At 58.5% G+C, this 27,086-nt stretch overlaps 1 protein-coding gene across 13 annotated transcripts in view; it reads left to right on the top strand.

Moving 5' to 3' along the window:
* Positions 1 to 415: 415 nt before the first annotated feature.
* The window catches only part of WNK2 (WNK lysine deficient protein kinase 2), a 133,286-nt gene continuing 106,615 nt past the window's right edge, over positions 416 to 27,086 (top strand). For all 13 annotated transcript variants that reach the window (XM_027615283.2, XM_027615281.2, XM_027615274.2 and 10 more), the window contains exons 1-2: positions 416 to 625; positions 1,109 to 1,773. In XM_027615283.2, the coding sequence (XP_027471084.2) occupies positions 1,111 to 1,773 (663 nt within the window). In that variant the 5' untranslated portion in view covers positions 416 to 625; positions 1,109 to 1,110. The remainder of the gene's footprint in view (positions 626 to 1,108; positions 1,774 to 27,086) is intronic.

Raw genomic sequence — 27,086 nt, 5'->3', positions numbered from 1 at the left:
GGTTTGGCCCTGGGGCTGGGGTCTCCGGCTGCTTCCTGAGGGTTGGGGGGACCACCGGCCCCGGGCCCTTGCCTTCTAGCCCGCCCATTCTGCCCTGGCACAGGGCCGCGAGGTCTAGCGCACCTGCTGGGACAGGTGAGGAGGTGAGTCTCTGCCTCCTCTGGGGGACACGCGGGACCGTCCGCGGACAGTAGCCTGCGGGTCATTCCCGAGCCTGGGGGCCAGGAGCGCCGCCGCCGCGGGGCCGGGGCGGGGACCCGCAGCTGCGAGCAGGCCCGCAGGTGGCCGCGCGCGCCCACGGCCAGGTGGGCGTGCCAGGCCCCGCCCCGCCCCGCCCCCCCCTCCGCGCCAGCCGGGGGCGGGCAGCCGAGGCCCCGCCCTCCCCGCGCGCCGGGTCGGAGCCGGTGCCCGAGCACAGCCGCACGCAGCCGGAGCAGCACGCGGGAGCGCGGCCCCGCAGCGGGCCGGCCGAGGGAGCAGCGCGGCTACCCGGCCCGGAGCGAAGACCCCGGCCCCGAGAGCGACTCGGCCCCCGACCCCGGACCGCAGCCACCGGAGCGCGGCCTCGCCCGCCTCTCCCGCCCCGGCCGCCGGGCCGCGGGCATGGACGGCGCCCGCTCGCCCTGTGAGTGCCGAGCCCCCCGCCCGCCGCCTTTGTGTGCGCGCCGCGCCGCCGCAGCCCCCTCCCCGCGCGCCCCTCCTGCGCCCCGGGCCGCGTCCTTTGTGGAGCAGCCGCCTGGCCGGTACCTCCCTCTCTCCGACCTCCCGGTCCCCTCTGCGAGCCCGTCCCGGGGACCCCAGGGACAGCCTGGCAGGCCCCTTTCCCGGGGCTAGGGGGGGCGCGAGTGCCCCTCCCCCGGCCTCCACCGCAGCCCGCCCCCGGGGGGGGGCAGGGGCAGCCCCAGCAGACGTCTTCCCCTCCCCTCCCCTCCCCAGCCGGGGCCTCCAGGGCCAGTTTGCAGACCCCTCCCCCGGGGCAGTCCCGCAGGCCCCTCCGCGGCGGGGGGTGGGGGGCGGGCGGGGCGCGGGCCCCGGCGGCGCTGTCTCATCCGCGGCGGGGCAGGTGCGGCGGGCCGGCGCTCACGCGGGCCGGTGTCCTTGCCCGCAGAGATGGACGGCGATGGCGGCCGCCGGGACGGGCCCCGCGCGCTGACGGAGGCCGGGCGCGGCGCGGGGCCCGCGGGCATGGCGGAGCCTGCGGCGGTGCCGCGGGCGCGGGCGGCGCGGCCCGGGCCCCAGCGCTTCCTGCGGCGCAGCGTGGTGGAGTCGGACCAGGAGGAGCCGCCGGGCCTGGAGGCGGCCGAGGCGCCGAGCGCGCAGCCCCCGCAGCCGCTGCAGCGCCGGGTGCTGCTGCTCTGCAAGACACGCCGCCTCATCGCCGAGCGCGCCCGCGGCCGCCCCGCCGCCCCTGCAGCTCCCGGGGCCGCCGCGCCGCCCGGCGCCCCCGCCGACCCCGGCCCTCCGCCCGCGGGCGCGCGGGAGCCCGGCCCCGACCCCGAGCCCGCGCCCTCCGGAGGCCCCCGCGAGGCGGCGGCGGCGGCGGCGGCGGGGCGCGAAGACGCCGCGGCGTCCGAGGCGAGGCCGGAGCCTGGGCGCCCCCGCCGGGACGAGCCCGAGGAGGACGACGACGAGGACGACCTCAAGGCCGTGGCCACCTCCCTGGACGGCCGCTTCCTCAAGTTCGACATCGAACTGGGCCGCGGCTCGTTCAAGACGGTCTACAAGGGGCTGGACACGGAAACCTGGGTGGAGGTGGCCTGGTGCGAGCTGCAGGTGAGGGCGCTGGCCGCAGGTGGGCGGTGGGCGGTGGGCGGTGGGCGAGCGCCTCCGGGCGCAGCCCTGCTCCTGCGCGGGGCCGCGCGTCCGGCCTTCGGGGGCAGCGGCGCGTGTCGTTCTGTGCGCGGCACCGCCTGTGCGGGCGAGGTCGGGCCGCCCAGCGTGTGGCGGTCAAGTGTGGCACGGTGTGGGCCCACGCGCAGGAGTGGGCACTTGGAGGGCGTGTCCGTCAGTCCGGCGGTACCCACCCGGGTGGTCTGCACGGGCGGCAGCAGTGTGGGGGCCCTGTGTTCCAGGCGCTCCGGAGTCCAAAGGTGTGGGGGCCCCAGCTGGGGGTGCTGGAGGGGCTGCTTCTGACCCCGGTCTGTGCGACGTGGGGCTGCCGGGCCTGGGTGCGTCAGGGGCCTCGTGGTTCCTCCAGGGCCCGTTGCTTCACAAGATGGATGTGTGAGAGGTCTTAAAACCAAGTCATACAAAATGCCGGTAGGATTTTTTTTTTTTTTTTTTTTAATGCAAAGGCCCGGGACATGCATTTTTCATAACCTTGCCCTCACGTTGGCTGTGTCAAGCCCCAGCCCTAGAAGATTATATAAACAGTAACCCGAGCTGCCTGGGCCAGCCTTGGAAGCCAGGACACTGCCTGTCAGAGCGGGTGTTTACGGGCCCTCCCTCATTTGGGGGGGGTCAGCTGTCAGGCATGGGGCTGTCCTGTAGGAGAGCTGGCTGCCTGGGTGTAAGCCTACCCCAGCACCCCGTAAAGTTAGCAGGGCCTTCCAGGCCTGATGCAGGGCAGCCTGCCACACTGCAGGCCGCCTGCCTTTTTGGCTCCGAAACTGGATTTGGTTGCTCTGTCCTTTGGGCCCCTGCAGTGTGGCTTGCATGTGTGCGAGCCCCCCGATTTGGTGGGTGTCAACCTGTCCTTGGCCTTTCTCCAGAGACAAAGAGCTCCAGAGGCCAGCCCTTCCTGCAGTCCCTTGGTTTTGCAGTGGCAGTGTGGAGTTTTCTTGGCAGGGCTGGTGGTGTCCTGTGGAGTCCTTCGGGAGGGACTGAGCTCTCCTTCCTCATGGCTGTGGATGATTCTGGGCCCTGTGGAGGGGTGACTTCGGTGGTTTGTGGTCTGGGGGCCCTGGCCAGCCATGGCACTGCTGCTGTGTGGGTGAGGGAGGACCGGAGAGGAGCAGAGGACCCCAGGTTTAGAGCGTGGCCCTGCGTCTTCCCTTCCCACCTTCTCCCTCTCGCCGAGTGACCCTGCGTGGCCCTGCATGGCGCTGTGGGCACCCGCTGGTGCAGGGTGGTGGGCAGGAGCCGGGGAGCGGCAGCGGGATCCGAGGTAGAGGCCTCAGCAGTGATGAGGCATTGCAGGCGCACGTGACCCTCGGAAGGGTTTTTAGTTCCCATACCCTGTAAGGCAAGGCAGGCAGCTCTGCCTCTGGGTCCTGAGCAGAGCACAGGCCTGGAGCCTGGCTGCCATCCAGGGGTCTTTTATGCCTGGACTCTGGGTGGTGGAAGGAAGGCTGGAGAAGGCTTGCCATTCGTCTGGTGGCGGTTCTTGAACAGGAGGTACCGGAAGCCCCCGTTGGTGGGAAGCAGTCATTGTACCTCTCTGAGCGACCTGGTATCTGACGTTTCCTCCACGTCCATGGGCAGCATCTGGGGTCAGCTGCCTCTGCTGGGCTGTTCTGAGGTGGGATTTGGAGCGGCGTGCTGTTTCCTCACCAACAAGGAGGCTGTTATTTACCCTGTTCATTGTTGAGGACCCCCAAGGTCACCATCGAGGACACAGAGGTGGGAGGGTAAGGGGGGAGTGTAGCATCATGGGAGGAGGTGTCCAGCTTGGTGAGGCTGTCCTTAGTGGAGGAGGTGAGGGTTGGGTCTCTGGGACCCCTGTGCGCCGAGAGAGGGCAACAGGTGTAGCTTGTTGGCTCTGAGCCTGGGGAAGGGGTTTCCTCCTGCACAGTATGGAGATGTCCACCCTCTGTCGGGCCCCAGGATGGCTGGATGTCAGGGATCCCAGTGGAGGTCACTGGGGAGTGTTGCCTTCAGCATGGGGAGCTTTGCAGGATTCTCACCACCCTCTGACCCCCCTTCCTCAGCCCCCAGGAGTGCCTTGGCTGGCAGCTTTGGAACGCCCCAAAAGTCTGTTTCCTCCTCCTGCCCTCAGGATGCTGGGGGGCATCTGCACCTGCTGGCCTCTGCCAGACGGAGGAGGGCTCACCCACTCTTCTCCCAGGGTGCCCTGCCCGAGGTGGGAAAGGTTGCATCTCTAGACCGAATAAGTCTGGCTTGCAGGACGAAAGATTCCTGTAACGTCCTACTTCCTTCCATAAATCTGTGTTGGAAGGGCTTTGCAGCAAGACACGTCACCTCCCGAATTCTCTAGGTGGCCAAAGCTCACACAGATTTTCTGGGGAAGCCATTTTAAAGTATCACTTCTCTGTCTTCTCTTGAATGAACTTTTGTCCGGGCAGCAGAGCAAGCTCTGATAGCAGGGAGAGTGCACGCCCCAGAGCTCCGGTGCATGTTTCCCTCATCCCTGGGGCTGTCCTTGGCTAGCGCCAGTCCTGTGTAGACCCTGGGCCCGTGTAGGGGCAGATCTTGACCACCGACACTGTCCCGGGTGTCCGAGGGCACCTTCTGGCCTACTGCCCCCTCCGAGCCGGTGTGGGTCCCCAGGAGACCTGGCTGGCATCTGGAAGCCGTGTCAGAGGCGGGCCGCTGGCCTTTCCTGGGTCGCCCGCTCCTCCTGTGTCTTCCTCGGGATCTTGGACACAGTCAGTCTTGGTTTTCAGCCCCCTCTTGTCATGGCCCCCTGCCTTCGGGGAAGATGGGGCCTCCCCGCAGAAGGCTTTGGGAGCTGCTGTTGCCGGGCTGGGCACTGCCTCCTGGCAGGGGGGAGCACCTGGGACCGTGTTTTCTGTGCTGGTGTTTAGGCCCACGTGCAGGGTGGGGGTCGTTCTGCCGCATGGGGGTGTTGCTCTTTGAGCCTCTGCTCACAGCACTCGCAGGGCCCTTGTGGGGCTGGGTGAGTCCAAAAGACGGGCTTGCAGACCCTGCAGGTGCTGTCGTGAAGTGGGCCTGCTGCCCTGCATTGCCCAGAGGTGACTGGGCTCCTGAGCGGCGGGCCAGGCCTGAGGAGGGACTTGTGGACATGGGGACCACAAGACCTCCGCCTTCCCCTTCATGTGGGCAAGGGGTTGCTGTGTGTTCCTGACTCGCCTGCGTGCCACTCACCTGCCTGCGCCCTGGGAGGCTCATTCCAGGTGGGTGTGCGCGGCGCACCAGGGTCCTCGCTGTCGTCAGCCTCGTGGGGACTCCTGTGGCCATGGCAGTACCCCCCCCACAGGTGCTGAGCTGGCACCTGCCTGTGCAGGTGCACCATTGCCTTTCATAGACAGGCCACGGACACATCGTGTGGTGCTGGGTGGCTTCACACGCGGGGTTCGGCGGTCCCCTCGGGGGCCTTGTCTGCTGTCAGAGTGGCCTCGAGCAGCCCGACCCGGGGCTGCAGACACGCGGAGGGAACTGTGCTGCTTGCTTGCTGGAGTCGGATGCTTAGAGCTTGCTTTCTTGAGTGATGTATCACGTGCCGGGCACCTCACGGTTCTGGTTTGCTTGCCTGAGAGACCTGTGTAGACGGGCCTTCTCCCCTTCCCTGCCTTTGCAGCAACGGGGTGCCGTGTTGGCGAGGTCCGTGTGGTTGGCGGTGATAGATGAGCACCTGGAGCTGTGGGTCACCATTGGGGGCGCCCTGGATGCCGTGGCTTGTTTCCTGTTAGAAGCAGGTGTTCCCGCTGCTCAGTGTGTGCCTTTTGGGGCATCCTCAGAGGTCCTGGCATCTGGGGCAGTGGACTGAGCCTGTGTCAGGCCTGACTGCCAAGTAACGTGTGCCCCACGACAAGGACCCCAGACTTCCTAGTGTGGTGGGCTGATGGTCTCCCCCCTTCCCCCCCTCCATGTCATTTCCAGGTCGTGGCTTAGGCTTACTCAGGTGTACGAGCTTTGTAGGTGGGGCTGTTAGCTAGAACATGATGGTGGAGAGAAGAAAAGTTGCTAAGTGGGTGGGGAATGTTCCAGAAGGTTCCAGATGCCTGGTCCCCTGTCGGCGGTGCAGCAGCATTTGCTGAACGGGTGCCCTGGTTCCAGGCTGGGGTACCACAGAGAGCAGGGCAGACCACATCATGGTGGGAGAGCCAGGTTTTCATGGAAGAGGGGTGTTTTCTAGAAGCCTGTGGGTGGCGAGGGCATGAGCATGGTGAGAGGCCATCCTGTGGTCCTGGGCTGGCGGGGCTGGCCCTGTGCCTGCCACTTACCTTCCAGATGGCTTGGACTTGTGGCTCTGTGTGTGGCCATAGGCCTCTCTTGGGCCTGTGGCTTGGGCCAGCTGTAGGCTGAAGCTGGGTGATGCCCAGGGTGACAACATGGAGCTTCAAGTCACCTCTTTGAGGGAGCAGAACTTGACCCAGTCTGCAGAGCTTTGGGCCGTGCGCCTGGGTCTCCTTTGCCATCCGCTGGGCTGAGTGAGGAGGTGGAAACTAGCGTCTCCCAGGGGTGCTGAGAAGGGGCATTCAGGAGCCTTGCAGCCAGACAGGGCACCCCACCCTGTGCACACAAACACCCCAGAGCAGGGCCTCTGCTGCATTTGCACCCCAGGCCCACAGCTTCTCGGTGGGGAGACCTTGGGGAGGACACCTGCCTTTGTGAGCCTTGGTTTACCTGTTTGTGCAGTGGGGCTGGTGCTGGCTGACTATCATGGGGTCGTAGGGACTCTTGACAAGTGTTTGGCATTGAGCACAGAGCAGAGTGAAGCGCCCCCTGCACGTAAGTGTAAAAAGCAGAGGTTGAAGTGGAGAGCCAGCTGGCCCTCGGGGAGCATGGGGGCCTGCCTGCAGACAGGAGTTGGTCCCTGGCTGGTGCAGGGCCCCCCAGGTGCAGGCAGGCGGGCGGTGGGGGGAGGGCTGTGCTCTGCCCCAGCACCTGGCTGCCGCCACTAATCTGAGCGGCCGATAAGAGAAGGTGTGAACACAGCAGCTGGAGTCTCTAAGAAGCAGGTTAGGATCGGCCTCTGACTACAGACCTGCGAGGGGCTGTGTTTTGGGCGGACAGGCCCCCAGGAGGATGGTTCCGAGTGTAGCAGCACAGCCCATCTGAGGTTGGAACCTGAGGGTTGGCTGCAGGTTTTCTCACTTCAAATAGTTTTCAAATCCGGTTCTGTTCTCCGGAGGGTTGCATTCTAAGATTTTCCGGACTACTTGATCACTGCCTTTAATTTATGTCAGGTTTCTTTAAACACGTGTTAAGTTTTTTTGGAGAAGAATAAAAGAAAGGAGACGAAGACAGTGTATTGGCGAGAGAATAGACAAATAGTTCAGTGCAACAGAGCAGAGAGCCTGGAAACAGACCCACATAATGGAGTTAACTGGCCTTTGACGACCATGCAGAGGCAACTCAGAGGGGCAGAGACAGTGTCTTCCACAAATGGTGCTGGAACCACTGGACGTCCACACACACGAGTGAATCCACACAGAGACCTTACTCTTTTCACAAAAATTAACTCAAAATGGACTGTAGACCTAAATGCAAAGTGCAAAACTTTTAAACTCCTAGAAGGTAGCATAGAGAATCTAGGTGGCCATGCGCTTGGCAATGGCTTATGTTATTTTACTTTATTTTATTTTATCTAAATTCCAGTAAACCCACAGTGTTATGTTAGTTTTAGGTGTGCAATATAGTGATTTAACATTTCCGTGCAACACCTGGTGCTCATCACGACAAGTGCACTCCTTCATCCCCATCACCCGTTTCCCCCATCCCTCACCCCCCCCCCCGCCCCTACCAGCTTTGTGTTCTCTATAGTTAGGGGTCCATTTCTTGGTTTGTCTCTCTTTTTTTCCCTTTGCTCACTTGTTTTGTTTCTTAAATTCCACATGAGTGAACTCTTACAGTATTTCGCTTAGCATAATAGTCTCTAGCTCCATCCATGTCATTGCAAATAGCAAGATGTCGTTCTTTTGGATTGCTGAATAATATTCCATTGTATATACACACCACATCTTCTTTATCCATTCATCAGTTGATGGACATTTGGGCTGTTTCCATAATTTGGCTATTGTAAATAATGTTGCTTATAAACATCGGGGTGCATGTATCCCTTTGAATTAGTATTTTGTGTTCTTTGGGTAAATACGCAGTACTGCAATTGCTGGATCATAGGGTAGCTCTTTTCAACTTTTTGAGGAACCTCCATACTGTTTTCCAGAGTGGCTGCACCAGTTTGCATTCCCACCGACAGTGCATGAGTGTTTGCCTTTCTCTACATCCCTACCTACACCTGTTGTTCCCAGTGTTGTTAATTTTAACCATCCTGACAGGTGTGAGGGGATATCTCATTGTAGTTTTGATTTGTATTTCTCTGATGATGAGTGATGTTGAGCATCTTTTCACGTGTTTATTGGCCATCAGGATGTCCTCTTTGGAAAAATGTCTATTCATGTCTTCTGCCTGTTTCTTGACTGGATTATTCTTTGGGTGTTGAGTTTGATAAGTTCTTTATAGATTTTGGATACTAACTCCTTATTGGATATATCATTGGCAAATATCTTCTCTCATTTCCATAGGCTGCCTTTTGGTTTTGTTGATTGTTTCCTTGACTGTGCAGAAGCTTTTTATCTTGATGTTATCCCAATTGTTCATTTTTGCTTTTATTTCCCTTGCCTCAGGAGACGTATCTAGAAAAATGTTGCCATGGCCAGTGTCAGAGACATTACTGCCTGTGCTCCCTTCTAGGATTTTTATGGTTTTAGGTCTCACGTTTAGGTCTTTAATCCATTTTGAATGTATTTTTGTGTTTGATGAAAGAAAGTGATCCAGTTTCATTCTTTTGCATGTAGCTGTCTAGTTTTCTCAATGCCATTTGTTGAAGAGACTGTTTTTTTTTCCCCATTGCATATTATTGCCTCCTTTGTAGTAGATTAATTGACCATATAATTGTGGGTTCATTTTTGTGTTCTCTATTCCATTCTATTGATCTTTGTGTCTCTTTCTGTGCCAGCACCACACTGTTTTGATCACTACAGTTTTGTAATACAACTTGAAGTGTGGAATTGTGATGCGTCCAGCTTTGCTTTTCTTTTTCAAAATTGCTTTGGCTATTCGGGGTCTTTTGTAGTTCCATACAAATTTTAGGATTGTTTGTTCTATTTCTGTGAAAAATGTTTTTTTTTTTTTTTTTTTTAAGTAGGCTCCACACCCAGCGTGGAGCCCAGTGCGGGGCTTGAACTCACAATGCTGAGATCAAGACCTGAGCCGAGATCAAGAGTCGGACACTCGGCCAACTGAGCCACCGGGTGTCCCAGCTGTTGGTATTTTGATAAGGGTTGCATTAAATGTGTACGTTACTTTGGGGAGTATAGACATTTTAACAGTATTTGTTCTTCCAGTCCATGAGCATGGAATGTCTTCCCATTTCTTTGTGTCCTCTTCAACTTCCTTCATCAGTGTTTTATAGTTTTCAGAGTACAGGTCTTTCACCTCCTTGGTTGGGTTTATCCCTAGGTATCTTACTATTTTTGGTGCAATTGTAAATGGGATTTTCTTAATTTTTCTTTCTCCTGTTTCATTATTAGTGTATAGAAATGCAACAAATTTCTGTATATTTTGTATCCTGTGACTTTACTGATTTCGTTTATCAGTTGTAGTTGTTTTTTTGGTGGAGTCTTTAGGGATTCTATATAGAATATCATGCCATCTACAAATAGTGAAACTTTTATTTCTTCCTTACCAGTTTGGATGCCTTTTATTTCTTTTTCTTGTCTGATTGCTGTGGCTAGAACTTCCAGTACTGTGATGAACAGTACTGATGAGAAGAAACATCCCTGTCTTGTTCCTGACCTTGGGGGGAAGAGCTCTCAGTTTTTCCCCATTGAATGTGTTAGCTGTGGGTTTATATACACACGTATGTTTAGCTGAGGTATGTTCTCTCTAAACCGACTTTGTTGAGAATTTTTAATCATGAATAGATGTTGTACTTTCTCAAATGCTCTTTCTGCATCTGTTGAAATGATCATATTGTTCTTGTTCTTCCTCTTGATGTGATGTATCATGTTGATTGGTTTGTGAATGCTGAACCACCCTTGCATCCCAGGAATAAATCCCACTTGATTGTGGTGGATGTTTTTTAAATGTATTGTTGGATTCAGTTCGCTGGTATTTTTGTGGAGGATTTTTGCCTCTGTGTTCATCAGGGATATTGGTGTGTAGTTCTCTTTTATTGTGCGGTCTTTGTCTTGTTTGGTGTCAGGGTGATACTCTTGGTAATGACATTTTAGGTTCAAACCAAGGGCATGATCTATTAAAAAAAAAGTTTACTATGATATACAAGGAATTCCTAAAACTCAACAATAAGAGAACGAACAACCTGATTAAGAAGTGGGCCAAAGACCTTACTTAATAGACACCTCACCAGAGAAGACATACAGACATCAGATAAGTGGATGAGAAGATGCTCCACATCCTGCGTCATCAGGGAAATGCAAATTATAACAAGATTCCACTGCACGCCTACTAGAACGGCCAGAATCCAGGGCACTGACTAGACCAAGTGCTGGCGAGGACGCGGAGTGGCAAGAGCCCAGTCATGGCTGCAGGGAACGCAGACCCTCGCTGCGGCTCCACAAGACAGCCTGGCAGCTTCGTACGAGACCAGACACACTCGAAGCACCTGCGTGGCTGGGTTGGTGAAACATCTGCTTTCGGCTCAGGTCATGATCCCGGGGTCCTGAGACTGAGCCCTGCATCGGGCTCCCTGCTCAGCAGAGAGTCTGCTTCTCCCTCTCCATCGGCCCCTCCTCCCTGCTTATGCTCTCTCACCCTCTCTCAAATAAATAAATAAAATCTTAAAAACAAAACTAAACACACTGTTACCATTGGATCCACCAAGCAAACCCTAGGTGTTGACCCAAATGAGCTAAAAACTTAACTCTACACAAAATCCTGCATACGGATGTTTACAGCAGCTTTATTCATAATCGCCAAAACTTGGAAGCATCCAAGATGTCCTTCAGTGGGTGGTGGACAAACAAACTGTGGTCCATCCAGAGGAGGAAACCTTACTCAGCACTAAAAAGAAATGCGCTATTAAGTCGTGAAAAGACAGATGTGAACCCTACCTAGATGCACATTATTAAGCCAAAGAAGCCAGTTGGAGAAGTCCTGTGTGAGTCCAGCTACAGGAGTTCGGGAGAAGGCGCAGCTGTGGCCGGGAAAGGGGTTAGTGGTTGCTGTGGGTTGGGTGGGGTAGGGCGGATGGATGGGGGAGCTCAGAGCAGTTTTAGGCAATGAAACGACTCTGAGTGGTGCTGTAATGAGTGTCCTCAAACACGTGTTCAAACCGCAGAACTTCCAGCACTGGGGGTGAAGCCTGATGCACACTGTAGGCTCCGGGTGGTGATAATGAACCCGTGTGCACACATCAGTTGTCGTCCGTGTACCCAGCGCGCCAGGTCGACGGAGGGAGGCTCTGGGGTCTTGGGAGGAGTATGTGCGAATTCTGCGCTTTCTGCCAAACCTTTCTGTGGCCCTGGAACTTCTCTAAAAATTGTTAATTTAAAAAAGCGACGGTGACGGCCGTCTTGAAGTTTGCAGATATTCTTCACTCCAGCGGGTGTAGCCACTTTTCGCGCGCGCGCGCGCGCACACACACACACACACACACACACACACACACACACACACACACACGCACACGGGTGTCCTACAGCTGCAGCTGCAATCACAGGGTGTCCGGGTGTGTGTGTGTGTGTTTCATTCATTCATTCGTTTTCTTAAGATTTATTTTAGTTTTAGAGAGGGAGAGGGTGTACGTGTAGGGGAAAGGCAGAGGGAGGGAGAGAGAGAAACCTCAGCAGACGCCCTGCTGAGCACGGAGCCTGACAGGGGCTCCATCTCACGACCCCTAGGGCAAGACCTGAGCCGAAATCAAGAGTTGGACGCTTAACCGACTGAGCCACTCGAGGCGCCCCATTAGGGTGTGACAGGTTTTAAAATCTTTGTTTCTGAAGGGTCTTTTAACGCTGTTAGTTTTCACGGGGAGGCTATGGTTAGGGTTTGTTGCTGTCTTTGTGTTCGCTGTTCTAGAAAGTTCTCAGTGCTGGCAGGGTGGGGAGAAGCCGGGGCTGGACTGAGTGTTGGAGGCTACAGGGGAGTGGCTCTGGGTTACTGGCTCCCGGAGGGTCCACCCAGGGGTGTTGGTGCCGGGGGGGGGGTCGAGACAGGTGGTCCCTTTCACACTTGCCTCCCCCTGAGCTGGGCGTATTTTCCAAAGTGTTCAGGAGGCCCCAGAAATAAAGGTGTCATGGTATGAGCCCTGTCCAGACACATGGGTGGGCTGAGGAGCCAGTGTGGTCGAGGGGGCGCTGGGCGAGGCTCAGTGCCCCTGAGTCCTGATGGTTTATGCAGGCTGCCTTGGCCGGGGGGCCTCCTCCTCAGGGAGGTCTGTGCATGGCCGTCAGCCGGCTGCAGGTAGGGTGGGGGTGTGGAGGACTTTCTCGGACTCCGAGATCACCCGTGAGCTCACTGGGTCTTCAGAGCCACCATGAGAGATTTTGGGACTCTGCTTTTACAGGTGAGGAGGCTCGGCATGGGGTGAGGGGTGGGTAGCTCGCACAGTGGGGTGTGGCTGGTGGCCTGGCCCAGGCTTCTCTTCCGGCGTTGTCATCTCACGTATGTGTTTAGAGGTTTGCTGTGCAGAGGGAGTGTCACTCGACACTTGGCTTGGGGAGTGCTGGGTCAGGCAGGCATTGCTGTTGTGATACTTCTCAGAGCCTTTAAAATGCCCGCTGTGTTGCGAAGCTCTCAAGGGGCTGTTGGAGGCCCTACCCTCTGCCCTCTTTTGCCCTTTCTTTTCCCATTGCTTCATGGGACGGGGACAGGCTCTGGGGAGCGCCGTGGCAGCCAAATACTGCTTGGGAGGTATATGCCCCCGTGGCATGTTTTGGCTCTGTGGCAGATACCATGGGGGCTTCTGCCTCATTCCTCAGTGGGGCCGTCTCAGGCTGGATGCTGTGGGGAGGGACCCGCCCCCCTCCGGTGTCCACTCTTCCCTAGGTTCCCTGCTTTTCTGGCTCTTGCTCAGGAGCACATGAGCTGGGAAAATTCTCAGCTGTGAACCAAGTGTGGCTAAGCAATGCAGACTTTTCATCATTCCCAAGATGTAAGACCGAGGGGCGGCCAGCCAAGGGCCCTGGTGGCTTAGCAGTGTTGGCAGGGACAGTGGTGTTTTCCTGTTTTTCTTCCCTACTGTCCTCAGCCGGGTTGGATTTGTCCACAGGCTCATTGCCTCATGGCTGCAAAAAGGCTGCCATAGCTTCAGGCATCACAACCACATTTGAAGGCAGGAAGCAAGTGGGTAGATAGGTGTCCGTGTTTTTAATTCACGAGGGAAACTGTTTACCAGTAAGTGACTTTGGTCCCTCGGGTTAGAATGGATGGCAAGGTCTGGCCCCGCCGCAGGGGCATCTGGGGAAGGCTTGCTGCCGTGGATGGTTTTCGGTCTGTTCCTGGGGCTGGGTACAGTGGGTTTTGCTGGCAGGGAGGGGATCAGGCTGCGTGAGGGCGCCTGCCCGAGTCTGTCCTGGTTACCTCACGTCTCCGAGGCCCTGTTGGTGCCTGTGTGTGATGAGGCCCTCCGCCCGGGCCTGTCCTGCCAACAGAGCAGCCCCCACGCCCACTGCGTCTGGGCACCCCTGCTGCCCTGCCCCCCATGTCTGTGTGGGGACCGTCCCCATCCCCTGCCGCCGGGGCAGCCCCTCTCTCCTCTCCCCTCATCAGAGTTCCTTCCCTCTGCCAGCGACTCCATTTCCATTTCCCCACAAACTTTATTCTGAGAAACTTAGGAAAGCTGGACTGCCAGGCGTTAACAGCTTGGCGCGTGTGCCTGTCCTTTGTAGCTCCTCGTGAGTGCCCCCCGGCCCGTGTCCCCCACGCCCGGAGGGCCACTCGCGTGCCCACAGCTCCGTGTCATGCTCCCACCTGACTTGGATGCCACCAGCCACACGTCTGACGCGGGCTGTGCCTCCCAGTGGAGCTGTTTTCTCGTTTGGATCCAGGATCCAGTCAGGAGTCATGAGCTGCTTCTGTTTGTCACGGCCGATTTCATCTAGAACAATCGCTCCACTGTTTTTTATCATTGTTTTTGAATCTTAGTGGCCCTGCCTTTTTCTCCCACAGAGACTGTGTCCTGGGCCGCCAGGCTTCCGCACGGCCACGCTGGGGCTGCGTCTCTGCGAGGTGCCCCATGGTGGCGCGGGTGCAGATCACAGATGTGGGTTGGGCTGGCGCCCCATGGGCACACAGACTGGGGTCTCTGTGAGGGGCCACTCTGCTGCCCCCACGACCTTTGACCTGTGGCCTTGGGGTTGAGGGATGCTCTGTCTGGAACCATCCAGATTTTTGGAAAGCTCATGCTGGTCCCCTTCCCAGGGGTGGTCAGCAGCAGAGCGGGACCTGAACCGGGCCGCTGGGGCTTCTGCCACGAAGCTGGGCTGCAGGTGTGGTTGTTGTGGGGCTCAGGGCTGCAGGCCTCCCGCCTTCCTGGTTTGGGCGCCCTCGTGGGCCAGCCCCCTGTTTGGGCTGGATTGCTGATGCTCCGGAGCCCCGGTGGCCGGGTTCACCCGTCCCCTCCCTGTGCCGGCACTGGGCCCCTCCAGGGGGCGGGGGCTGTGAGGACGGAGGAGGAGGCCACTGCCCGGGTAGGGGGCATCTCTAGGGATGTTCCTGAAAAGATGGTGATGTGACAGATGCCGAAACCCACCCCGAACCTCCTTCCTCTGACGTGGCAGCGTTCACTTGGGTCTCTGCCCTACTTGCCTCTTTTTTATGTTCTTTGGTATTTTTGCAAAGTCATGATTGTGACGTCTGAGCTGCACGTGCAGTGATGGTGAATCACCACCCACAGCCCATGGTCCCTGCCTGCCCCAGCTTTGGCGGGAGCCCCCCCGCAAGTGTGAGCGGGCCCAGCAGTCTCCGTCCCCAGCGGCGAGTTCGGGGGGCCTCAGCCCCAGCCCAGCCCGCAGCTGGGTGCTGGCCTCCAGCGGGGGCCTGATGCATCGGGGGGGCCCTTCTCCTGTGCCCTGTGGGGTGCGGCTCCTCAGTGGGGCTGTTGTTGGGGCCCCCAGAAGGAAGGTGGCCACCGTGTTGTGTCTTCCGGCTGGGAAGTCACCTTGTCAGGCTGGCCGGCACAGAGCCACAGACACCTGCCTGGACAGGTTTGGAGCAAGAGAGTGAGTTTGGCTGCCTTGGAAGGGGCATTGCAACCTCAAGGGGAGAAGAGTGAAGGCAGGGACAGAGCAGGGGTGCGGTCAGTGGGCGTCTCCCGGGGGGCCAACGGGGGCCCTGTGTTCTTTGATTTAAGGGGAACTCTGTCGTCCTGAAGCCCTTCTGCATGATGCCAGTGACCCACTTTCGGGGACCACGGGGTCATTGTTTCTCACAGCACGAGGGGCCCCTGGAGCTACTGACAGGCCCTTGGAGGAGGACACCCACGGGCCCGTGACGCGCATGTGCCGTGGGATGTTTGCTCTCTGACGTGACGTAGGGTGCCTTGCCGCATGGACTGTGGAGGCCCCTGGGGGGAAAGCTGCCCTTACAGATGGCCGACTGCCCTCTGTCAGGCTCCCAGACGTTTCCTTAGGAGCGTCCAAGCCAGACTGTTCCTTTTCTTCTCAGCCACTCCCGAACTGGAAGTTTGGGGTCTGGGTGGGGACTCGGAGCCCAGGTGTGGGGGCCAGACCATGGTCCTGCGTGGGTGCCAAGCAGACCTGACCCTGCAGCGGCCACGTGGGGAGGGCAAGGGTGGCCAGGTGGGTGGTTTTATCACGGGGCGATGGAGGACACTGTGGTCTCTGTTAGCAAAGATGTGCTACTGTGAGTGATTTGCAGTCAGAAGGGGTGAAGACCGCGGGGAGGGGTGCAGGGGTCGTGGGGCAGGGCTCCCCGGCCCTGCTTCTGAAGCCCTCTGGCCTTGGTGGCCCTGACCGTCTGTGGATCAGACTCCTGGCCTGTGGGCGCCGGTGGACCGCCTGCCCCACATACAGTGTATCCTCGTGTGGGCGCGGCCCCAGGGAGCGTGTCTGCCCCTGCTGTGCTCCCAGCGGCCTGGGACGGGGCTGCCTCACGCCGGCCGGATGGTGTTTCCGTGGCACCCGCAGGGCGGTCCGTCCGGCCGTGGGCCAGGTCTGCACAGGTTAAGGGAAGGCCAGAAGGTGTGTGAACTTAGTGGGCACTTCAGGGACAGGGCAGAAGTTGAGGGAAATCTGCTAGAGACAAAATGAAGGAAAAGCAGGTGAAAATAGTGAAAGTCTTTAGAAAGAAAGGGGACGGCTGGACCTCTACATGCGAAGTGACTGAGGGGTGCTCTTTGCTCCGCTGTTCTGGAAGTGACGTTGCTGGAACGTGGGGCAGGTCAGTGCGTCTGGGCCCCACCAGGGGCCAGACCTGCATCCCGGGCCCAGGCCGCACGCTCACTTTGTCCCAGGCATCGTGTGCTGCCCGAGACTTTCTCACACGTGGATCACGTGGTCTCATGATGATGCCCTTCAGCACTTGGCCCCGCTGTGCCAGCCACCCCCTTGGTCCCTTTCCCACTGTGTGCCTGGCGTTCCCCGTCTTGGGTTTGTGCCCCTGCTGCTGACACTGGGGCAGCTCAGTTTGGTCTGTTACAGGTGAGAGGCAGGCTGGGGTGGACACAGGCGCCCAGCTGCTCTCTCCCTTGTCCTTGGCAGCAGGAGGCACCTGTGTGCCCGCCCAGGATGGACGCACTCTCACACCATTGCTCTCAGCCTCCCCGGAGGTCCGGGTGTGGAGAGCTGTCCGGCCCTTGCCAGCCCTGGGCTTTGTCCAGCCAGCAAGGCCCCGGGCCCCGGTGGGCACACTCTGGCCTGGGGACAGCGGCGGCTGCCCTGCAGGAAGCCACACCCGGCCACCTGGCCTGCTCACCGGCGCCTCCGCGTGTCCCAGGAAGCGCGGTGCTGGCTCCCGGCTGGCCTGCCTGAAATAGCCCGTGAGCCCCTGTAAATATTTGATGACGGTGAAGATAGCAAACAAAGGCCTGCTCTGTTCCCAGGGGGACCTAGACGGGGACACTGGAACGTTCTGGCCCCGCGGGCTGCTTCCTGGAGCCGCTTGTGCATGCGTCTTGAGGCAGGCCCTTTGTGTCTGGGAGTAGAGCAGGGGCCCTTTGGCAAGGTGGAGCCAGCTTTCTACCTGGAACCGGCCGGGCCTCTTCGACGGCTGCCAGCCTGCCCAGAGGTCATGGAGGGGTCTCGCCCTTCAGACGCAACGTGGGACAGACGCTTGGCCACAGGCTCTGGGGAGAGGCTCAGAGCAGCCGGGGGGCCTAGGGGTTGGCATGGGCGCCGACAGCCCAGCAGAGGGTCAGCACGTGGCCGGCACCGTGGGGCCCCAGTGGGCTCGGCTGGGCAGCCACAGACGCATCGCATGCCTGCCCCCGTGGCCCTCCGGATCCTGGCTTCTCTGCCTGCTGGCTGTGCAGGGAAGACACCCCTTGCCAGCCTGGGTGCACGCGTGTGTCTTCCTGGGTGGGCGTGCCAGGGAAGGGGCCCGTCAGCCCTGTGGGTGCTTCCAAGTTGCGGCAGGCCTGCCGAAGGGGAGCAGATGCCCGGGGTCCTGGCGGCCGGGCCACAGCCCCACCGGGCGGGAGAGTCTGTCTCCTTGGGTGGGGCAGGAACTGCCAGAACTTCAGGCAGGTGTTCGGCAGCTGACAGCCTTTCAGCAGGGTTTCTGCTCCGTTTTCTCTCAAGGGGAAGGAAAATACCGTGGGTGGGGCTGCGATGGGTGTAGTTGGGTGGAGGTTGAATCATGAGGGTTTTCAAAGACCTTGGTCTGTGAGTGTAATTATTAATGGTTGTAATAACCACAGTGGTGGTATCCTGAGAGCTCACAGGAGCCCTGTGCTGACCTGCTTCCCTTCTCTCGTGGAGCCCTGGCTGCAGCCCAGGGAGGCTGGCTTATCCTTGGGGTTTTGGGGACTCTGAGGCCCACGAAGCTTATGTTGCTGGAGATGCCCTCCACCGCCCTGGAGCGCCTTTGCCGAGGGTTCCTGTTGGCCGCTCAGAGCCCCTGCCGTGAGCTGCAGGGAGGGCAGGCTGGAGCCCCCCTGCATGGGGCTGTGGAGGGGGGCCCGGCGGTCTGACCCCATGGGAGGCTCTGTGAGGAGCCTCGAGCGTGCTTTGCTGAGCTAGCCTCCTGACCTGAAGCCACAGCAGGGTACCAGCCTGGCAGGTGGATGCGACCCTGGGGAAGGTTGTTAGGGAGCCTGCAGGAGCAGCCACCTGGTCCAGGCCCAGGGTCAGGCAGGTGGGAGAGAAATGGGGGAAGCTGGACGGTGGGCCCATGCCCCAACCTGTGGGTGTGGTTGCCTTGAGGACCCTGAGATGCGGGACGGTCCTGGCTTATCTGGGTGGGCCCGGTGTCACCCCCTGGGTCCTTCCGACAGGAGGACATGGTGGCCTCTAGAACGCAGACAAGGGGTGGATCCTCCAAGGTGCCCCGGAAGGAAGTGCCCCTGTGTATCTCCTGGACTTGGCCGGGAGGCTTCCTTCTTGCTTCTGGCCCCAGAATTGAAGAGAGTGTGCTGTTTGGGCCTCAGCACGGTGTTTGCTGAGGCAGCGACAGGAAGACATCCTGCCTCCCAGGGGACAGTGTGCACCCAGGGCCCGGGGAGGCCACCCTGGGAAGACCGCAGGGGGGCTGTGGGCGAGGCTCACTGTGAGCAGGGCTGGAGCCTGCGGGCGGTGCCTCTCAGGGCCCAGGTATGTGGCGTGTGTGCGGGAGAGGAGAGGCATGGTTCACCAGGGCACACGGGGGGTTGTAACCACCTGGCCTGGTCAGTGGGTATGAGGGGACATTGAGGGGTGATGTGAAAATGGTTCAGGGGCAAGGTGTGACCGCTGGGTGTGAGGTGCCGGCAACCGTGGGGGCAGTGGGCAGCCCCTCCCTGGGAACCCGCCCCTGCAGGCAGCCTCCTGGCTCATCCCTCCTGGGGACAGTGGCCCCCGGTGAGGAAGAAAGGCCTGGGGCCAGGCAGCATTTGCAGGGCAGGGAAGCCTCTGAAGAGAACCTGGCACTGGGGCCTGAGCTCCACGGGCAGAACCTCTGGGCCGTGGTGTCCGTCCCCTGCCCGCAGCCCAGGGGACTCTGGGAGGGCTCAGCCTTGGAGCTTCTAGGCTCCTGCCCCAGGCCTGGCTCTTGGAGGGGGTGGTGCACACGCCTCTGTCCGCCCTTCACAGGGCCACACGCGTCCTGGAGGGCGTCAGCGGCCAGTGGAGGAGCCATCGCTGTCTGGGGGACCTGTTGTGTTCAGGTCAGACAAGCACTCAGCTTGTGGGCGGTCTCTGTACTCCTTCCGCACACCCTCCCCGAGGTCTAGATTGCGGACCACTTTCCAGTGCCCTGCCTGAGGGCCAGGGCTGCCCGGCACTCTGCTGGGACCTCCCTCCTCGCCAGCGACCAGCCTCTCTCCTAATAATCAGCGCCACACCCCGGTGGCTCTGCCGCTCCCTGCCCCCCTCTCTCTCCCCTCCCCATCCCTGTTCCCCCCCCATTCTTGTCCCTTCTCCCTCATCTCTGTCGCTCTCCCAGCTGTCCCCCTCCATCTCTGTGCCCCTCCATCTCTGTGCCCCTCCCCCAGCTCTGTGCCCCTCCCCCAGCTCTGTGCCCCTCCCCCAGCTCTGTCCCCCTCCATCTCTGTGCCCCTCCCCATCTCTGTGCCCCTCCCCCAGCTCTGTGCCCCTCCCCCATCTCTGTGCCCCTCCCCCATCTCTGTGCCCCTCCCCCATCTCTGTCCCCCTCCCCATCTCTGTGCCCCTCCCCCATCTCTGTGCCCCTCCCCCAGCTCTGTCCCCCTCCCCCATCTCTGTGCCCCTCCCCATCTCTGTGCCCCTCCCCCAGCTCTGTGCCCCTCCCCCAGCTCTGTGCCCCTCCCCCATCTCTGTGCCCCTCCCCATCTCTGTGCCCCTCCCCAGCTCTGTGCCCCTCCCCCAGCTCTGTCCCCTTCCCCCAGCTCTGTGCCCCTCCCCCAGCTCTGTCCCCTTCCCCCAGCTCTGTGCCCCTCCCCCAGCTCTGTCCCCTTCCCCCATATCTGTCCCCCTCCCCCATCTCTGTCCCCCTCCCCATCTCTGTCCCCCTCCCCCATCTAGGTCCCCTCTCCCTCATCTCAGTCCCTACCCCCCTGCCGGCCCGAGCCCCGTATCCATAGCAACAGTTGCTGCTGTGGAAGCTGGCTCCAGCTCCCTCATCCCGCGGGGAGGTATTTTTGGCACTGCGGAGAGATTTTATTTTATCTGCGGTGTTGACTTGTACTCTTTGAGTGAGTGCCGCACAGACAGAGCGGGGGCAGTGTTCAGGGAGGTGTGAGGGCTGCTGCTGGTGGTTGTGTAGACACTGGCCCTTCCCCTGTAGACAGGGTCTGGGCAGCACATCATGGGGTGCTCAGGCAGGATGGCGGCTCTGGGCTGTGACTCTGGATGATGGAGGAGCCCGGTGGTCATGGTGGTGGCCAGCCTCGGGGCTTAGCCAGTGGCCATAACATCACTGGGAGCTCTGGGGGCACTTGCTTTTTGGCACCAGCCACAGCGCAGACCCTTGGGGAGCTTCATATGGCGACTTCCCACACTTTGCCTGGGGCCCTTTGTCCAGATGAGGTCATTGGGGCTGTCCTGGTGTCTTCTTCTGAGACGTCTTCCTGCCCCTGCCAGGCCCACGTGCATGGCCATGATGTCTGGAGTCCACTCTTCCTTATCATGTGGGCCCTCTTGTTTCTGTGGGGGTCAGGGCTGCCCCCCACTCACCATGGTCATGATGATCTCAGTATTTGGCACCCCTCGCTAAGGCACCTCCAGTGGGACACCCAGGAAACTCTGGGGTGTGGGGCCTGCCCTGCTGAGCCCCTGCACGCGTGGGTGTGTTGCCGGGGGGTGGAGTGGATTCCCACGTGTCCTTGACTGGGACTCGGGGGAGGGTGGGGGTTGTGGGCCTGGGAAGGGGCAGGTCCCCGTGTGCACCCATGAGGAGTGCTGAGGATGGCCCGTGATGCACCTGCTGTGCTCAGGGAGGGGAGCTCCTGGGGAGCAAGCCCAGTGGGGCATGCAGCCCCTGGCCCCTCAGAGGCTCGAGATGCCCTCTCCCAGGTTTCCTTGGGCAATGTGTACTGGAGGTAGCTGGGTGTGTTGCACCCTGGGGTCCCCAGAGCCACTCCCTGACCCTCTATCTCTTCATCTGCCTAGTGGGCATGAGGGCAGCTTGCAGGGGGCCATGGGCCATGCCTGCGGCGTCCAAATCAGAGGCAAGGCCCGCGAAGCTTACTGAGGCCCAGTAGAGTTATTTCTGCCTTGTCATCATGGAAATGCCAGATGGGCCAGAAAGAGAGCCACCATCCAGCCTCCTCAGTCGCATTATCATTGGACGTGTCTCGTACGTTAGTCTTCTTCCCAAACTCTCAGTCTTGCGTGAGCCCCCAAGTGTAGGCCTGGAGGGTAGACGGGACCTTGGCTGCCTCCCCCCACAGGGCTCTGTCTCCCGCCACTTGGCACACAGTAGGTGCTGTCCACACATGTCCTTGAGCCAGAGCCCAACGGGGGGAGGCGTTCAGGGTTTGTGCGTTTTACAGAATTAGGAATTCTGCTTCAGGGAGGCCATCTCTGAAGCCATGTAGGGAACAGACACGAGAGGGGGCACTTGAGGAAATCTGCAGCACGGTGTCCACCCCTTGGGGAGGAAAGCAGCCCAGCACAGGGATGTGGCCCCATGGTGCAGTTCAGCGGCTTGCAGAGAATCGGGGACACGGGAAAGAGGGAGCAGAGCTCCCACGCTTGTCTCCTGAAGGCAGCCCTTCTTTTTTTTTTTTTTTTTTAAGATTTTATTTATTTATTTGACAGAGAAAGACACAGTGAGAGAGGGAACACAAGCAGGGGAATTGAGAGAGGGAAAGCTCCCTGCTCTGCAGGGAGCCCAGTGTGGGGCCCGATCCCAGGACCCTGGGATCATGACTTGAGCCGAAGGCAGACGCTTCACGACTGAGCCACCCAGGCGCCCCATGAAGGCAGCCCTTCTCATTCATTGTTTGGTCCGCATCCTGGGAGTTTTGTTAAATCCCAGCCTGGTGCTTTTCACCTGCGGCCCCGCCCAGCTCCCCTCCCCCCTCTCCCCTCCGCTCCCCGCGGTCTGCTACCGGCCTTCTTCATCGGCTAGTTCCTAGGCTATAAATAGCCGTGTGGTGAAGAATTGCGGCCACACGCCCAGGCATCGAGGTTTTGGACGACTTCCCTGCGGGGGCCGAGGGTGCGAGTCCCAGCCGAGCGCCGCAGCCTTCCGGGCACGTGCAGCTCTGTGGAACATTGTCTTTGCGCCCTCCTGAGCAACGTTCCGAAAGCGGTACAGGGAATGGGTTTCTGTGGTGGGAGAGCACCGTTGGTGTCACCGGGCGTTGCTGTCACTGGGTGGCTTGCTCTGCCTGTGTCCTACGTGTGCACTGACCTCCACACCCGTGCAGTCAGGTGCTCGGAGGTGCCGGGATCTGTAGGGATTGGGGCATTTTTTGGGGAGGCACAGCTCAGCGGGGAGAGAGCTGTGCCCAACGGAGGGAACAAAACCAGTGTCGGCTGTGTAGCCTTGGGCAGGTGCTTCTTCTCTGGTCAGGGGAGCGTGGTGTGACCTCTGGGGCTGCAACTGCCCCGGGCCTGATGCAGGATGCCTCCCCCAGGCTCCTTCTTGGATCAGGGATGCACACCTCGTACAGCAGTGACTGTGACCCCAGAACGCCAGCAAGGAAGCTGATGGCCCGTTTATACAGGTCACATGCAGCCTGAGCCCCGGTCCTGACCTGGGCAGTCTCGGGTGCCCACGGGGCGGGGGGGGGGGGGGCGGGGAGGAGCCCCCTCTGTGTCCACATGGGCAAAGGACATTCATGGATGCTGATGAGCGAGGCTGGCACTTTTCTCAGTGCTCTGTGCTCAGGCAGGGAGGGGTTGTGCCACGATAGTGGCCAAGTTGGGGCCCTGACCTGTGAGTCTGGGGTGGGCTGGCCCCGTGGGGCGTGGCTGACTGCTGACCACTCTGAGCGGGGTCCATCTCGGGGAGTGGCATCCCCACCTCTCCTCATTAATCAGCACCACCCCTGCTAGGCTTTGATGCCACTGCCTGTGGGTTTGGGGAGGGCCATGGGGTGTGTAGGAGGTTCTGGAGTGAGCAAGGCGGGCTGGGCCTGGGGAGGCCAGGGGCCACATGCTCCTGGGGCCTGTGCTGGTGACTGGGGGTGCTGACCACGGTGGGGCACCTGCCATGGTCAGTCCGTGAGGGATGTGAGTGAGACCTGCTGTGTGCAGAGCTGCCCTGCGGACGGAGGGATGGTGTGCTGGAGGGTGAGCTTCGGGAACTCCCCCCCCCACCCCATGTGCACAAGTCCTGGGTCCCTGCAAGCTTCCTTGCCTGGAGCGTTTGCTTTCTGCTCTGAGATCACTTGGCTCTCTGCAGCTGCACTCACCACAGTCCCAGGATCCCACAGGCTGGGTCTCAGGTCCACACCCCTGGGCAGCCCCGCAGGGGAGGTGGGGGGCAGGCCCTGCACTCCAAAGGGCCCCTCTTCTCTGGGATGCTGAGCAGGGGTGGGGGATGGAGGGGTGGGGGGCAGGCCCTGCAGGCACTTTCCCATTGTTTGCTCCTTAACTTCCTTACTCTTTGGCTTGCTCTGCCTGTCAGTGGTGGGGCTGGCCCAAACCCTGTAGCAGCAGCTACAGGATGGAGGATTTCATTCCTTTTCTTCTGGACTGCTCTGGGTTTTGTCAAAGCCAGACTGGGAAGTGAGGAGGCTGGCCGGAGGTGGCATAGCTGATCCCATTGCTTACCTGTCTCCTGGGGTCACAGTGCGAGAGGGTACCCCCCTAGCAGGGCAGTGTCCAGAGAGGCTCTCTCCACCCCATCAGTCTCCTAGACAGAGGCCTGCTTGTTCCTGGTCATGCCGTTTCAGCCAGGCCCTCCAAACACTGGCCCCCAGGACTCAGGTCACTCAGGACCCCGCAGTAGCCTGTAGCCAAGGACTCGCATCTGGAAGCCGGGGCTGCGGCCGACCTGCTGGTGTGTGGCCTCTCTGCGCTCTATCAACTGGACAGCATCAGGGTTGAGACGTGAGGGCAGAGGTCTTGCCCAAGGGTACCTTTTTGGGCCTGGCTGGTGCATGGCTGTCCAGCAGGCCATGGCTGTTGGTAAATGTTTGCCTGAAGTGAGAGAGAGATGTGGGTGTGTGTGGGGGCCATCTCCTCACCTGCCAGCGCATCAAGGAGGGACTTCCTGACCCCAATCAGGGGTCACCTCGGTTTTTACTCCTGGGCTTCAGGGTTGTTCCCACCTGTTGGAGGTGGGGGCAGAGAATCCCCCTGGGGTGCCAGGCCCAGCCTCTCTCTGTCTCAGTCATGAGTTGGGGAGATGGCTTTATCATCACCTGGGTAATGAACCTACCTGCAGAGGGGAGCCCACTGAGCACTGGCTCCTGTTGGACTTGGAATTCCATTTTGATCTTGGGAGGGACACACGTGTCATCTTCCCAAAGGTCCTTGGAGCCTGGGGATGGTTGTGCTTCTGCGTGGGCGTACCTAGGAGTCCTGGGCTGTAGGGCGGACAGCCAGGGGGGCAGGATGGAGGATGGCCCACAGTAGAATGATGGCCGCAACCTTATTTCACCTGCCATTTTATTTTACTTGGTGTCACTGGGAATTTGTAAGTTTTGATCATAATTTCATTGCATCCTTGCATATGTACGCAGTGGTAAATTTAACAGCTGAGGTGTGGCTTGATAAGTCTGCCCTGTAGTTGGACACACCATTCTTAGGGTTGTGGGCAGGTTGGAATTTGCGTTTGGGAAGTTTGTCATGCATTTTCTTGTAAGTTTTACTGGTTCCACCAGAGATGATGACCCATATCCTTGACTTCTCCCACATCCTGGGCATGTAAGGGTCTTAGAACACTAAACTCAGTCTACCCACCCCTGCCTCCTGCCTGCCTTTTGCAACGTTGCTTCTAAGATTTTCTTTATGTGTTCGGTTTTTATTTTTATTTTGCTGTATTGTAGCTATTGTGGTTTGTTTTTTGTATTTAATCTGCTCTGGTTTATAGCACTTCTTGAATCTATGTCTGGATGTCTTCAATTTTGGAAAACTTTGGAGTGTTATTTTATGTATATTGCTTTTGTCTCATCTTTATGCCCTCTTCTTCCAGAATCCTCTTTACCCATAGGTTGGACCTTTTCACTGTGTTCTATGAGCTTTGTGTCCTCTTTCCTGTATTTTCCACATGTTTGTGCTTCCATGTTCCAGTCTGCGTATGTTCTGTGGTCTTCCAGTTTGCTGATCCCATCTTCAGCTGTGTCTTATTTGTTGCTAAGCCCATATATTGAGTTCCCTATTTCATTTCTTAGTTCTAGATTCCATTTGGTTCTTACTTGATAGGTTTTAGTTCTGGTGAACCTTGGTTATCTATTTTCCCTCTTTACAGGATTTTTATTTTTTAATATGGTTTTAAATTTGTCATCATTCCAGTTAACATACAGTGTTGTATCAATTTCAGGTGTACAATATAGTGATTCATCACCTCCATACAACATGTGCTCATTCCATCAAGTGCCCTCCTTCACCCCCATCACCTGTTTCCCCCATCCCTCCCCCACCTCCCCTCTGGTACCAGCAGTGTGTTCTCTATAGTCAAGAGTCCATTTCTTTTTTTTTTTTTTTAAGTTTTATTTATTTGAGAGAGCGAGAATGAGAGAAAGAGTACATGAGAGGGGGGAGGGTTAGAGGGAGAAGCAGGCTCCTCGCTAAGCAGGGAGCCCGATGCGGGACTCGATCCCGGGACTCCGGGATCATGACCTGAGCCGAAGGCTGTCATTTAACCAACTGAGCCACCCAGGCGCCCCAAGAGTCCATTTCTTGATTTCTCTCTCTCTCTCTCTCTGGGTTATCTGTCTTCACGACTGCACTAATCACAGTAATGTTAATGTCTGTCTGCTACCTACAATATTTGGATCCTTTGGGGGGTTTGTTGCTTTCGTTTTTTTTTTAAAGCTTACGGAAATATTTGAAATTGTGAGTGATTTTGTTTTCCTCTTGAGAAGATTTACTTTTGTTCCTAGCAGTTACTGTGATAAGGGCAGGTTGTGTTAATCCTGTCTGGAACTGAGCACAGCCTTTGTGAGCCCTGCTCTGTTCTGTGTTATCCATTCTCCTAGCATTTAGGCCTCTGGAGAAAGTAGACTGAAAGCTGGGGTGTTGCCTATCAGACGGCAGATGCTCTGCCCAGTGGCTCAGCTCCTAGCCTGCCACCTGGTGCGGATACTTGAAGGCCGTGCTGTCTTGTAGGAATGGAATGTGAGCTACCTGTGTAAAGCCTGCATTAATGGCCACATTGAATGTGTAGAAAGAACAGGTGGAATTCATCTTAATATTTTTCTTTGGTTCGGTACGTCTAAAGTATTGTTTAACATGTAAAGTATAAGATTATTAATGAGGCTTAAACGATTTTAGAAAAATGACTGTGTCTTAGAAAGCTGGTGTATAGGTATCTTAGAGTTAGGTGACCTCTCTGTTTGGAAGAGTCGCTCGCCAAGAACTCCCAGGCACATGTAGCTTATGGCTGTTGTCCTGGGCTGAATGTGGGGGCTCTTGTCTCTCCTTTGGAGTCACACCCAGGGCTGGTGGCTCATTTCAGGTGTGTGTGCAGTGAGCACCTGCTGTCTTGTCTTGATTGTGGCCCTAAGGCTCTTGCTGCCAACTTGGGAAGAACCGAGGAGTCTGTTCATAGTCTTGGGGCAGATGTGAGCTGTGGGGCCTTTCCTCACCTCGGACTTCCCTCAGCCTCTGTGGATCACACGCACTGGGTCTGTCTGGCAGGGTGCCCCCCACCCCCTGCCCCGGCCCCTGGCATAGCACCTGGCCTGGAGGGACACCCCCACCCCCTGCCCCAGCCGCTGGGCAGCACTGGCCTGGAGGGACACCATAGATGTTCAGACCTGGGAGCACGTCTGCTCAGCAGACTGGTCTGAGGCGATTGGTGGCCAAAGCCCCTGCATCCTGGCCTCTGGGGCCATCTTAGGTCTGTTGGAGGGATGGCTCAGGCTGGACAGAGCCTCTGGACAGGAGAAGAGGGACGTCCTATGGCCAGTTCTTTCCAGGGGAAGGCTTTAGAGGGTGTGGCCAGAGGCTGCTTTCTTCACTGGGAGGTGTCAGCCCCCCCAATGCCTGAGTAGCCAGAGCTGC

This window comes from Zalophus californianus, chromosome 13 (genome assembly GCF_009762305.2).
Source record: "Zalophus californianus isolate mZalCal1 chromosome 13, mZalCal1.pri.v2, whole genome shotgun sequence".
NCBI classification, from domain to species: domain Eukaryota; kingdom Metazoa; phylum Chordata; class Mammalia; order Carnivora; family Otariidae; genus Zalophus; species Zalophus californianus.
Note: the sequence above shows the minus strand (reverse complement) of the source record. Positions and strands in the feature narration are given on the sequence as shown.